Genomic DNA, 14,419 nt, shown 5'->3' with positions numbered 1-14,419 from the left:
TTCATCAAGTTCACATCATTTTGGAGTTGTACTTACAAATTTTTAGTTGATTGGATATATGAACACAAAATTGCTAATGACCTTGATTAGGTTCATCGTGACTTTGACCAAATGAGGTTCTACCAAGCTCCATCGTGACTTTGACCAAATGAGGTTCAAGCATCTGCATTGTGGTTTGACAAATAGCTTCACTTGGTATAAATGACGGGCGAAACTGCACTAGTTGTAGTGTTGTACATGATTTGCATTTAATCAAAAAATGTTAGAGGCATACATTTCCAGCGAGGCTGGACTTAAAAGAAGGTCCAATAGGCTCCAAATGAGGTTTTTTTTGTTACTTCAGAGAAAAATCGAATCATAATTATAACTTTTTTTTTACCTAATTGGCTAACTCTTTTACAGTTTTACCTAATCTAAAACATTTAGTATAATTTTATTTTAAGTGGCCAAAAAAAAAAAAAAGTATAATTTTATTTTATTTTATTTGTTTTAAAGGAGAAAACAAAAGAAAAAAAAAGAGGGACAGAAAGGAAGTATCCGGCAGGAAGAGTGTGGAGCAAATAACAGTTGACAAAAGCAGAGATAACAGTTCAAAACACTCCGGTGGCTCGGAATCGGCATCGGCTTCGTCTTCGTCTTCGCGAACAACAACCATTAAAAGTATCGAAGTCGCTGAATCCGAGGCACCCACATATGGATTTGCACGAGCTTTGGGCAATCTTCGGGCCAGGCGTGGCCGGCGCTATCTTCGGCGCCGGATGGTGGTTCTGGGTCGACGCCGTCGTTTGCAGCGCCGTGAAGGTCTCCTTCGTCCACTACCTCCCTGGTCCGACCCGACCCAACTCAACCCCTCACACTCTCTGTGTAATTCTTAGGTTTTTAGGGTTTTTGATTTGGGGTCCGTGATTGGTGGTTTTGCAGGCATATTTGCGTCTCTGGCGGCGGTGATGTTCAATTGCGTTAAGAAGGAAGACATTGATTACTCTCCATACGAAGAGGGCGAGTGGAGGTGAGCAATTTATCACTTTTTGTGCAACAGCTTAAAATAATGGCCAAATTGAACTTATTAGCTGCTTCATGTAGAAGCATTTGTTCAATGTTTCAACAAAAATCATGCTCTTTATTATTTTTTTTATTTTTTATAGTTTGATTTGTGTGTTTGATTGGTGTTCTTAATGTTATAGTTCAATATACTTGTTAGATGATTTAACCTTTGTAAATCAAGCAATTAGCCACAGATATGAAAAATTAGATGATTCAATATTTGACCAATCGAATAGTGATGCAAACATATTCTTATGCCTATCTGTGACCTTGAATTTCTTGAGTACCCATTTGATAATTTCGTGCTCTAGCTTATTAGAGTTAGATGTTTTTGCTGTTTGCTTGTTCCCGAAATTGGTTCTAATGCTTCTCTGAATTGCAACAGGTTGAAGCTTTGGCTGTTCATTGCTTATGTTGTATCCTTTGTATCTCTAGCGGCATCAGTGGGTTTGCTAATACAGGATTCACTTGAGACAACTGGCCCTTCAGTATGGACAGGAACTGCTGGTGTCTTGCAATCTGTTTTGGTGTTGATCAGGTAAAGCTGTCTTTCATGAAGCCCCACCTCATCTTTCTTTGAGATCTGTATACAAGGGCACACCTTGTTGATAAGCATGCAGTTCTATATTTGCTCTATGTGTTTGTCCAAAAGAAATATTTACTCCTATGTATGTGTATATGTCTCATGAATATTTCTAAGTCATGCAGTCAAATATTTTGCCAAAAGCAGTCATTTCCCCTTGAAATTTATTTGCTGTTATGCATCTCAATAACTTTAATTTAAGCTATTGACTAACTAGGGTTGCTGGGTTGTTTTTTAGAACAAAATAAATTGATGTAAGATGTATGCTATGTTCCGGTCTTAAACATGTTCAAAAAATGCTATTTTCTGCCACATTACTTACTCCTGGCCGTCTGAGGTGAACCCTAGACCTATGAACAACATCCCTCTAATGGAATGCATAACCAGACATGAACATGCTTGTGCACATATACAATTCTTTTGATACTTAAAAATACATTACATACTGTTACCAGCTAGCTTAACCAAAATTTGGCTTTGCAGTGGGCTTATTTATTGGACTGCTCACCCGGAGTAAGGTGGAATGTACCAGCAGTACTTTTCCTTTGGAAACTGCATTTCACAAGTGAGGGAATCGCCTGTGCATGTGCGCGTGTATCAATTTACTTCTTCAAGTTGGACCAGTGAGATGGAAAAAATGAATCATAAATAGTCCTCCAATTTGAATTCCATGGATAACATGGAAGGTATTGTTAACCTTTTGTAAATGATTATATTGTGCCAACAGTCTTGCTTAATTTGCTAAAACTAAGGCAATGCCTTTTCAGAACTTGAGTTTAGTTCGTGTTATGTCTTTTTCACATTAGTTCACAATCTGTCGAAACGAGAATTATATGTATCCAATGACTTGGTCATGGCACCAATTTTTTTCTTTTTTCTGCAACCATTGTCCATGTATTGGAATGAGTTCATTTTGTTGGGCAAGTAATGACATGCCCGAATGACATCAAAGAAAGTAAAGTATTGTTTGCTAGATCCTGTAGGTCGAAATTCGGGCAACAATCTCTATGAATTTGATGTGTTAATTCCTGGTAGGCTAGGGATAAAACACCAAAACTTGTCGTATGAGAGCTGCATGAATGATTCTCGCTGGAGGAAGCCATATACCGCACGTTTCTAGTGCAGCAAGTGCATGGACATTCCTGATGATGATGACCCAGATCCAACTTTTGATGATGTGATTGTTAGAGAACCCACATTCAGTAAGAAGACAATTTTCCATCTGCAATGTCCTATAACTAAAGAAATTAAGATACTCATTATACCCCTTATTATCCCCCAAACTATGCTTTTCCGTTCCCCTAGTTCTAGCCCTAAGCTGTGCATCACTTACTAATGACTAAAGGCGTTTTTGCCAATTCTAAAAACAGTGTCAAACGAGCCCTTAATCATTTATTAAGAGATCAAGCATAAACAAACAACTTTATTAAATAATTAATGGTAAAATATAATGTTATATTATCTGACGTTGTCTGACATATTATATTTTTTACCATGAGCAATCGCAAACATTACAAGTGTTTCTCTAATTCTAAAAAAAAAAAAAAAAAACCACATTTGATTATTTGAAGATTTCGAATATAATTGCAAAAGGACAGTACAAAAGCAATTGATGCTTATACTATATGACATTTATAGTAACAACTATTAGATTAAGGCCCCGTTTTGGATTGCGGTGAAAGATCCAAAAGCTGCTGTGGATGACAATTCTCAATCACGTACAGCAGTTTTGGTGTTTGGTAAAAAAATTTAAAACTGTTTTTTCCTACAATTCTCAACTCCCTACAACAAAAACAGAAAGCAGGTTTCTAGGTGCTTTTGAAAGCTGCAGTGAATCACAGCAACAATGAATATTTTATTTTACCCATAATATCCTCATTTATTTCTATATTTTTTAATTTGTTTATTTTAAATTAAAAAAATATGTCCATTGTTAGTTATATTTTATATTGTGATAATTAATTATGATATTTTATTTGCACGATTAAAATTATAATATACCTAAAAAAATAATACACATACTTATTTAATAATGTTGTTCTTAGAAAAATTAATGCTAATAAAAATTTGTAGCCAAAAATTTAAAAAACAAGTAAAAAACATTTTATTTTTAACAAACAAATAACTGAAAAATACTTTTAGCATCATATCTATTTTAGTAATTATACACAGTCACAGCACTTTTACATTAACATTTACCAAACACTTTGATACTGTTTTTTGCACTCACAGCACTTTTGAAAACATACTTTACCAAACACTCAGCTGTTTTACTTTACAGCTGACTTTACTTCACAGTTGTTTTACCTCACAGCTGTTTTTTCACACAGCAATACCAAACTGGCCCTAAGAGATCAAGTACAAGGAAACAACTTTATTAATTAGTTATCAGTACATGATAGTATAAGCATATTATATTAGTTAACGGTCATAAAATCTAACATATTATATTTTTTATAATGCTCAAGCATTACAAGTGGCAGAAGCCTTTAATTATTTGAAACCAGCATTGTTCTAAGAGTATGTACAAAAGCAATATTTTCCACTACATATAGTAAAAAATATAGCAAATATTATTGTGAATGCCAAGAAACTTGTGGTCTTACATAAAAAAAAACATGTGAGGAAAGCTTGGTGGGAGCTGATTGGTTAGGAGGAAAGAGAAGAGAGAGATTGTTGAAGATGCGGTCCCATAAGAGAGAAATAATGCTTCATGTGGGTGTTGAAATCAATGTTTTATACACTGGCTTGTCGATATAGTTTTTGTACCATGGAAGTAAAAACCACAAAACCTGTAACAAAAAATTAAAAATCATGCTAAATATTGCATTTAGCATAGTTTTGAGCTCCTCCATAGCATAGTTTTTTTAGCTTTTTACCATTGTACATGATCTAAACAAACCCTAATTCTTCTAGGCTTGAGAATTCTTGGTACTTATAAAATTCAACCTCAGCACGCAAAACCTAATTGTTTGCAGTTTTTTTTCCAATAGTGTATCAAATTGTGATTTGTGATTCAAGTAAATTAGAAGTCATTGGGGTAAATGTTGGTACTTGAGACTTGGAGTGTTTGTTTTGCAGTCAATTGTTGGAGTTGGCCAATCTTGATTCTCAACAGAGATTGCGTTGGCAAGTGCAAGACTTGATCATTGCTCGAACACATATGCTCACTTTTATAATTAAACCTCAGATGGTGTGGAACAGGAAAAACAAATTCTGGATTCAATTCTTCTATTTCATTATTCATACGTGATTAGGGCCATCAAATATAACAAGAACTCATCTAACCAAAATATTAATGAATGATTGCAAGAACATTCATACTAATATGAACTAAGCTAAAAATAAACCCCTTTTGATTTCTTCTTTTCCGTAAAATTGACCAAAAACATCATAAGCTTTTTCTTGTAGAATTGAAACCCTCCTGAAAGAGAAAAAAAAGAAAAAAAAAAAAAAGGAAGAAAAAGGACCAAAATACACCAAAATATCAATTTCTCATCATCTTCCACTGCAGACAAAATAGCCCCTAGCCTACCCCCTCTCCCAATAAAATTTAAAACCTAAACAAAAACCATTTTAGGCAGACAGGATTGGGGCACCTGTAACTTATTGCACTATTTGCAGAATGCAGGATTGGGACCCGGAACCCATTCTCTTGTTTCATACCAAACTCATCAGTTTTCCCATTTTCTTTTTTCCAAAACAAAAGAGAAAAGAGACTAACCATCTGCCATCAAAAAATTGAAAATTCTTGGATCTATGTGTGAGGAAAACGTAAATCAAGCTTCAGACCCAGAGTCAGACGAGCTCAATTCAGACGAAGCTCCACCCAAATTAGTTGCACGAGATTCAGACAGCATTGAAAGCTTTGGCTGCATGCCTCGGCACAGTTTCAAAGATGGTCTTGATTTCATCAACTGCAAAAGAAAGAGCATAAACACATAGTTTAGTAACAGACTAGGTTCAACTGCAGAACCCTATTTGGCATACCAAATAGAGACATTTACTTTAATAACTACAAACTGGCATAGATAAATATATACATATCTACAATTAGAATTCAAACAAGGTTAAATAGCAAAATAATAATAAAATATTTTATCAAGAAATTTAATATAAAAAATAATAATACAATACAAAAATCCAATTAGTTTCTTGAAAACAATGAGTTAAACAAATATTTAAATTTAGTTCTGCTGCCAATTCAATTCATAGTTAGTTCTCAACAAAGTAATTTGAAATGTGACTGATCCAAATCTTGGAGCCATCTAGATCAAAACTCTACTGGAGCAAAGAAGAGTTCTTTACCTGGTCATAAAATGCATTAATCTCTTCTTCTGTAAGACCATCATCATCACCAGAATTTTCCTCCCATCCAAGAGATCGAAGGAAACGAGCCTCTTCCTCATCCGGATAAACTGCTGCACTGGGACCAGTATCAGAAAACCTCTGAACCTCGTCACAGCTATCACCATTGGCAGTCACCTCTGCACCATTTTCAATAGTGTGAGGGCTTGCAGGATCACTGAATACTTCCCTAGTTATTTCACCAGATTTCTCCATAGCGGGAGATGAAATAATAGTGCCTGCATCTGGGAGAGTAATTGAACTGTTCATTGAGGTTTTCTTCTTTATGAGATTGAAGAAATCATTCCGGCTCTGGACTTGAGACAAAGAAGGTCTCTTTTCCAAACTGGAACCCGATTTCAGATCCAAGGCAGCTACCTTACGCTCCAGAGATGAAAGCTTCGGGTTATTGGGGCTCCTTAAAGGAGCAGCTGCAACTGGAGGAGCAACAGCAAGTGAGCTATTTGCTGCTCTGCTGCTGGCATTATTTGTTGGGCTAGTAACATCCTTTGAAGAAGAGGAGACACCATTTTCCCATACCGGTTTGAGAACAAGGAACTTCCCATGAGATGTTTTAGGTGTATCAGGCTTGACAGGCCCACCACGAAGAGATTGATTGGCAAGGTGCAATTGAGAGGGCTGCTGCTGCCCACTCTTGACAGCTACATTCATTTCACCAGGTCTGGCTGTAGTTTTGGGCTTTGATTTATCAGAAGAATTGAGAACCTGAAAAGATATTAGAAGATTGTTACAAGTAAATAAAAGATAAGGCTTCTAAAAAATGGTAAGTTAGAAAATAAGAAGTGTTTTGTGTGCATGTATTTGTCTGTATGCAAGTACATATACATTTCTCATGTGTGTATTGTATCACAGAGAGTTTGGGTTACATTCCTTTGAAGCAGGTACTGCATTAGCCAATTCCTTTCAAACTAGACAATTTCTTTTTTTACTACTTCTCAAACTTGACCATTTAAAAATGAGCATGGGATAGTGATAACTGATACTCAATCACCAGTGTAAATCACAAAACTTGACATAATTACCAAACAATGTTCATTAATTTCAAACCAATATGGTGCACAATCAGCAACATAGCATAAGTAAGAAGTATGTTTCTACCGAAGATACAAACACTACGATCATCTTCATTGTATGAAAAAGTTGTAGGTTTTGTTATTAGAAAAATTGATAATCCTCAGATGGAAGAATTTTCATTACTTTCCCTTTTTGGGAGGAAACATCCAAGGAGCAGTATGCTGTTCATGTACCATCTCTTACCAGGAAAATTAAACAAGTATCCCATCTTTCATTCAATTCCTAATTTATCAGGAGTAAATGGTATACTGTAACAAATAGATGGAAACAGGCACAATCTCCAATCGCCCTAGTCAAGTAATCTCTCTCTCTCTCTCTCTCTCTCTCTCTCTCTCTCTAGATGATCAAACATATTGTGCTCCACCACCTACTCCAAAAGAAGCCCCTTCATACATGGACCAATGACGAGAGAGGAAGGGAGAAAAGCAGAGGGAGCAAGAAGGGGAGTAGAAAATCTTAAAAAATAAAAAAAAATTAATACTAAAAACCAAAGACTGTCTCTTATTTATAGACAACTGATTATCTTTCACTTCTCTGAACCATCTATCTATCACTCCTTATGAAAGGCATTGTATTTATCGATCAACAATTAAGTAAACCAACCAAAACAAACACCAAATAAAAAGGTGGAGATTATATTACAAGAAGTAATTATGGATAGCAAAAATCAAGTGATAAAGTAAGGTCTTCCTCCCATATATAGATCTATGCAATACCAAGTAAGACCCCTTTCTTTCGTGTATTCCTTCTGTACAAAAAGTTTGAATCTATACCCATTGTCGGCCAAGCTGACCTGGCATGCAAGGTAAATGCCAGCTTCCAGAATATAAGTAGATCCCACCCAAACTAAGCTACAAGATCACTTAATTGCTTAATCTGTATCAGCGAGTTTCCTTCCTATATAAATTTACAATGTAAGTAACTGAAAAGTTACATTGTTTTAAAATAAAATTAGACCGCTCAACTAGTCATTGTCAACAAATCTGAAATATCTGTCCATTACTTTAGTTCAGACTAAGAAGAGTAGCCCAAGTAAAAAGTTAGCTGAATCTGCTACTAGGCCAAACATACACCTCTAAACATATATGACTAGCAAGGTTGGTTCCATGATCACAAGTTACTCGTCTTAAATAGAGCATCAATCCAACAAATTTCAGTCTTGACCTCTTCCATACACCTCTGTGCAAAAGTTGAGATCATGAAGTTTGATGTCAACAATGGTGAAAGCAACAATAGTTACAACCACTAACCTATATTATTGAAATAAGATTAAAAACCTACAAGAATAAAAGGATCCAAAAATCTCATACAACCTCCTACAAAGACATGCACTTTAGCTCACTTGAAATATCGTTAATTGAATTTGTTTGTTGATCTCACAATTTGGTTATTTAACTAAACTATATATATACTAAAGAAGAGTAAGCAAATAATCTTTGGTTATAAAAATGACACACTAAATATTTATTGCTAACACCTGCCTAATAAGTTACAAGTCATAAGTTTAACTGCCATCAAACAAGCTCACGCAATTATCAGCAGAATTTCCACTTACTGAAGCTTTGGGCATTGAAGGTGTCACCGGTATTAATTGCCTTGATTGCTTGATAGCCAATTCCTCAAGCCTTTGTGTCTTGATAGACAACTACACAAGAAAATGTTTCGTTAGATCAGCCACAGGTACACATTGTTCAAATACCATGAGGCAAAAACAACCTCTCAGTTACCTGGGGAGCAGTGCGAGCTCGTGCTGGAGCTTGAGCTAATGCTTCAGCCATGTTAAGACCAGCCGTTGCAACTGAGGCCCCAGAAGATGAAGTAGCAGCAGGAGCTGATTGAACAGAAATAGATCCTGAGCTACTGTTTCCAATTACAGAAGGCACCTCTACCAGCGCGGATGTCCATCCTTCCCCACCAATTAAAGCTGAATTGCCAACAGGCAGGCTCTGAACAGCTGTGCTAAATCCAGGAGATGGAACTCTTCCAATATCAGGCACAACTTGCCTTTCTTCAGTCCCAAGTGAGGGAAAATCCTTATCAAACCCAACCTTCTGAATACCAACTCCAACTCCAACCCCAGAAAGGACACCATTGCCATTGTTATGATTGCTGTTGCTACAACTTTTTGAGTCAATAGCAGATCTTCGGGTCAAAAGCTCACTCTGCTTCCTGGACACCAAAGACTGAGAACGTCGCAAAGTATCCTTCTCAACCCTACTGGTAAAAATGTTTCCCAGAGGGTCAGAACAATCACGGTCCCAATGGTCTCCAAAATTTAATCTCTCTTTTTCCTTTTCACGGTCCTTATCACGGTGGCTTCTGTTAAAACTACTGTAAGCATGCTTTGCAGAACCATTACTAGAACTCCTCCGGGAATTGGAGGACGAAGACCGGTCTAGAAAAGCAGAACGAGGTGTATCAAAATCAGTTAAGCCCTTTGATGGTCTATTTCTCATAGCCAAGGAAGGAACATCTACATAAGAATTACAAAGCAGTCATGACACTTGCGTAACATTAAAACATAATCTAAATCAATGGATATACCCACAAATTTCATTGCAATAGGTGCCTCCACAATATGTATGTGTGTGCATGTATGCATGTGTTAAAATCAATGGAAAATATTGCGTATATAAAACTTAAAAAGCAAGAGGTACCTGAGTGAGAAGAAGGTGATGCAAAATGGTGGGCAGAACTGCCACCCCCAGTAACACTTCCTGTACTTCTCAACCATTCTGGAACTAAGGTGGGCTCACTTCTTTCCATAAGGAGCACTGAACATGATCAGCTATAATAACAGAAACACTTCTCACCTTCTTCACCGCCTCTGCCCTTTCACCAAAATTTATTATACTTCGACAAAGAGAAACTAAGTTTCAGCTATAATAGTCCTACCTTTCTCCTAAACAATCAATCTTGCTTCGCAATCAACCCCGATAAGAAACTCACTGCCACTACTCCAAATGCAATCACCAATACAATTACAGCTAGATGGGTTATCCTATATATCAGAACTATGGTTTGCCTCTGCCAAAATTATCAAAGAAAATATCCACACAGTTGCGTACCCGTAGTCGTCTATATAGAATCTCCAAAGTCCGATTCAGGTCCAAGTTTTCTTCCCCTTAAACAACCAATCTTGCTTCACAATCACTGCCAATTAATCAAGTAAACACTCTCCGATATTATTACGAACCAAATGGGTTATTCTCTATCTACCAGAACTACCACTTAGAAACAGAAACAGATTTTCACCAAAGTGTGAACCCAGAGCACGAAGACAAGGCTAATGGCAAGGACAAGGTGCATGACTTTGATTACAACACAATGGTATTGAGAAAAAAGAAAAAGAGAAAATAAAAGGAAAATCTGTCTACGCCTCCATCTCCAATTAAAAGATGGATTTGCAGAAGAAAATTTGCACACTCAGAAGACCCTCATCTTCAAGCCCAACATACGAAGAAGCAATAGGGGTGTGTAACTATGGCAACAATGAAAAATGACCCACGATTCTCGCACAAGAATTCACACCCATCAAACAGTTCAATCAGAACAGAAAAAACCCTAGGCGACGGCAAAAATCAGGGAGTGAACGCCGAGTAAATGCGCTAAAATAGAAACCCTAGCACATGTGTCTATGTAACTCCCAAGACCTAGGATTTGCAGAGAGGCCAAAATTATCAGACCACAACGATAAGAGAGAGAAAGAAAACGAGGGAGGGAGAGAGAGAGAACTAACCCTAGCCCGCAGTGATTGTGACGATTAAGCCAAAACGTAACCGTTTTGATAACCGCCGCCCCAGTATATTCTCTTGTATCGAAAACAATGCGTTTCAGAGACAGAGAGAGTTTTCAAAGTCTCTCACAGAGAGAGAGAGAGAGAGCGAAACACAGAGAGAGAGAGAGACACACACAGAGACAAGGGATTGGAAACGAAGAATGGGGTTAGACTCTCAGAGTCTGAGTCTGAAATAGGGTTTTGTTTGTGTTTGTGCGAGGAGACGAGACTGCAAGACGAGAGAGATAGAATTTGGGTTTGGGTGTGAGAGGAAGAGAGGGTGTGTGTAATTTGTTTTAGTTTTAGACACTGGGGAATGAAACGTATGAAGAACAAGCTCTTCTTCTTTAGGTAAAATCAAAATTATATTTCATAAATTTATATTTTCATTATCAAAATCAAAATTAATATTTTATTTAATATTCTTGGCCTCCCAAAATTGAAACTATATATATATATATTTTTTTTTTCATATTATATATGGTATGTCATTTGTGTTGCATCTATGGACTATAATCCTGACCTGTATAAGTCTCTGGTATAGTGGTATGCTGTGTGGAAGCTACCTGGTACTACTGGTAAATTGGTAATAGTACCTATCCTTATAATCTAGATGGATGTGTGGGTCTATGAACGTCTTTAATAATAAATTAATGACCTTGTGTTAATCCAATTAACCTTACCATTAGGGAATGAAATTAAAAGATAACAAATTGCAATTGCCATAATTCCATTTCTAGACAAAAATAACAAGTTTCTATACATCCTTTTAAGTCATTTTATTTTATTTTTCATATATATATATATATATGTATATATATATCTATAACAATATAAATAAATAACTTTCATGTTTCGTGATATTTTTGTTAATTCAAAAATGTTTTATTTATAATTTATAATAATGTGATACTTATATTAAATAAAGATAAAACGGTAAAGTAAAAAATATGTAAACTTTTTTAGCGAAAAAAATACATTTGTACTTCATTAACTAAGCCGTTATCATTAACTCCAACTACTATTTATGTCCACATGTTTACTGCTAATTACCTTCTCCCTTCGTATTATAACTTTATAAGTGTATAACTTTTATTATATTACACGTGCATGCGTGTGTCTGTGTGAAAGAGAATAATCTCTTCTTGTGTATCTTCACCATATGTTGTTGTTACGCTTTGAACAAGAACAACACATCTTTGTACCAAAAATAAATATATATATATATATAATTTGCATCTAGATGTGAATATGTGATTCTACTTATTACAAAAATAAATTTGCAATTTAGAATTGTCCTTGCAAGTTCCTCAGCTGTTAATTTTCATATGAGGGTACAATTCTACTTTTCACGACTTCATGTAACCCACATATGCATTTTATTCAACAATCATTTAATATAATTATGATTTTTGAACAATATTAAAACATTTTAAACCACGATGATATTTAACCTTAAAATTAAAACATGAGGCAAATCATAAGAACTATTTGTGACATTTGACCTTAAAATCAGTTATCTCTTTGATTTTGCCCCCCTTTTCTTTTTTGTGAGAAAGGATCTTGCGCCTCTTGGCCTCCCAAAATTGGAATTATATTGTTTTTAATTTTTTTTGTCGTATGTATGGTCTATTATCTACTTTATATTAACAGTAGTACTAGATATTTCATATTTTTTTCCAAATTTTTCTTTCTCAACTTACATGATATTCATACATTAAATACTACAAAATAAAACCTAAAAAAGAAAAGAAAATACTTTATCTAGTAAAGTAATAACACATAAGATGAGATGCAAATGTTGAGAAAAAAAGTTGGGACAATTTTAAACAAGTATACAATAGTTAAAAAAAAAAAAACTTTATACATTTCCTTAACGAGAAAAAATATATTTCCACTCATTACCTTTTTTTTGGGCAAAATTTCCACTCATTACCTAAACAGTTAGTATTAATTACAACTTTTGTTTCTTTCTATCCGTTACCTGAAGTGTCTCTTGTATATCCGACATGATATGGTATTTTATCGTAAAACACATCTTAATACCAAAAGAAAAAATTTCACATATTAAATAAGGGAATTTTGAAAAATTAGCCACAATGTTATATTTAGAGATTTTTTGCTCTTTGTTCTAGAATTTATAAATTTAACTCTTGAATAGTATTCGAGCTCTCATCGGATAAGTGCTCGAAACCATCGAGTAATGCTCGTAGGGGGTTCAAACTAGAACTTTTAAATAGGAGCTTGAGCACCACTCGAGATCAGTTAGATTTCTAAATTCTTTAAATTTTCGATTAAAAAACGATTATGATTCATTGCTTAAGAACAGAGCATGGTAACTTGATTTATAAGAGAGCATGGTAACTTGGTTATAATTATATGGTTGTATATGCTTTTCTGCCTTCTTCTCTCCATCTTTGGGATTAATAATTTGTTTACATTGTTTTTAACACTAATACAATGACATTTCAACCATTTTTTTCTAAACAGTTTTCTCTATCTACTTGCCATTATTTAGTTTTCCATATCAAATACACAATTGAATTTGTTAATTTTTTTATTAAGTGACAAAGTTACAGAAAATTAGGTATTTGCTATTATAAACTAAATAATAATATATGTTAAGGATGCCAAATTTGTATGGTTGAGCAACTCGAATCTGTCAGCTACATTCTAATCACTTATGGCATAAATAGTTTTGTTTCCAATGATGGGATTATGAAGTTTTTTTTTTTGGTCGAAATGGGATTATGAAGTTTATGCAGAGTCATGTCAGTCTCTTCTTCTAAGGAAAAGGTAACAAAGTCATAGCACGTTCGCTTTTTGTTGTTATATTTCATGATGAGAAGGTACGTGGAAGGCCATTTCGTAAAGGATATTATGTTGATAAAGAATTTATTTTCAGTAACCTCTTCATCAAGATTATTCAAGTAAACGTTTTGGTCTTGAAATGTTGTCCCCTCTACCTCCCAACTTCCCTTTTAGTAGTTGATCCTTGAGAAAAGTGTGGTTTAAAAGACAAAGGCCATGGATGTATGATGGTACTCCTCATATATATTAATGTGATAAACCACCTTCACAGCAGGTATTAGATCCTTCTTTGTGACCTCTATGTCAACATCACATATATATATATATTGTAAATTTCTCTAATCTTTGGCTTGCTTCAATTTATGGGTAGTGACAGAGTGAGCGATTGGTTCGGTCTAAATTTGATTGAGAAAACATAAGCTCAATTCATGCATGTTTCCCTAACCAGTCCATATACGTTCAAATTTTGAGTTAGATTGTTTATGTATAAAATGCTCCCCTTCACTGTTGTTGGCAATTTTCCATGTAATATTTTTATCCAATTTTAATTTACAAGTATCTATTCGGTTGTTGCTGATATATATTGGTTTTATCATTAGCTTACGTAAATATCTTATTCAAAATATAAGATAGCAATCTCTGTGACCAATCCAGCTAGCGGCTATTAATTACACACGTGTTGAATAATAAAAAAATAATAATTAGGTTTGGTTTTTTTTTAAAAATAATTTTTAGATGGAGACTGAGAGTGTTTTAAAATT

The 14,419-nt window shown here is 34.9% G+C and overlaps 2 protein-coding genes across 4 annotated transcripts; one reads left to right on the top strand and one right to left on the bottom strand.

Moving 5' to 3' along the window:
- Window positions 1-502: 502 nt before the first annotated feature.
- Window positions 503-2,498, top strand: LOC147279371 (transmembrane 50A-like protein). Its single transcript, XM_086251524.1, has 4 exons — window positions 503-826; window positions 922-1,009; window positions 1,430-1,582; window positions 2,111-2,498. The coding sequence occupies exons 1-4, from the start codon at window positions 694-696 to the stop codon at window positions 2,142-2,144; spliced, it is 408 nt and encodes a 135-aa protein (XP_086107650.1). The 5' UTR covers window positions 503-693; the 3' UTR covers window positions 2,145-2,498.
- Window positions 2,499-4,963: 2,465 nt separating this feature from the next.
- Window positions 4,964-11,167, bottom strand: LOC147279370 (C-jun-amino-terminal kinase-interacting protein). Of its 3 annotated transcripts, none has more exons than XM_086252451.1 (6): window positions 10,809-11,167; window positions 9,727-10,722; window positions 8,797-9,542; window positions 8,625-8,714; window positions 5,936-6,700; window positions 4,964-5,544 (listed from the first exon to the last, which is right to left on the bottom strand). In XM_086252451.1, exons 2-6 carry the CDS (start codon window positions 9,833-9,835, stop codon window positions 5,407-5,409), a joined length of 1,848 nt encoding a protein of 615 aa, XP_086108577.1. In that variant the 5' UTR covers window positions 9,836-10,722; window positions 10,809-11,167; the 3' UTR covers window positions 4,964-5,406. The 3 variants fall into 3 exon arrangements, with proteins under 3 accessions (XP_086108577.1, XP_086108578.1, XP_086108579.1); XM_086252452.1 differs by having other exon boundaries at window positions 9,727-10,222; XM_086252453.1 differs by having other exon boundaries at window positions 8,797-9,464; window positions 9,727-11,167.
- Window positions 11,168-14,419: the final 3,252 nt, after the last annotated feature.

This window comes from Dryas octopetala, chromosome 7 (genome assembly GCF_963921425.1).
Source record: "Dryas octopetala chromosome 7, drDryOcto1.1, whole genome shotgun sequence".
NCBI lineage: Eukaryota > Viridiplantae > Streptophyta > Magnoliopsida > Rosales > Rosaceae > Dryas > Dryas octopetala.
This window is presented reverse-complemented; position numbering and strand designations above follow the sequence as displayed.

Excerpts from the sequence above, each read along its gene's own strand:
- LOC147279371 (XM_086251524.1), top strand. The coding sequence starts at position 694 with ATGGATTTGCACGAGCTTTGGGCAATCTTCGGGCCAGGCGTGGCCGGC. Across the intron at positions 827-921 it reads CTTCGTCCACTACCTCCCTG|GCATATTTGCGTCTCTGGCG; the intron begins GTCCGACCCGAC and ends GTGGTTTTGCAG. Across the intron at positions 1,583-2,110 it reads TCTGTTTTGGTGTTGATCAG|TGGGCTTATTTATTGGACTG; the intron begins GTAAAGCTGTCT and ends TTGGCTTTGCAG.
- LOC147279370 (XM_086252451.1), bottom strand. The coding sequence starts at position 9,835 with ATGGAAAGAAGTGAGCCCACCTTAGTTCCAGAATGGTTGAGAAGTACA. Across the intron at positions 9,543-9,726 it reads ATCACCTTCTTCTCACTCAG|ATGTTCCTTCCTTGGCTATG; the intron begins GTACCTCTTGCT and ends ATTCTTATGTAG. Across the intron at positions 5,545-5,935 it reads TTAATGCATTTTATGACCAG|TTGATGAAATCAAGACCATC; the intron begins GTAAAGAACTCT and ends TTTCTTTTGCAG.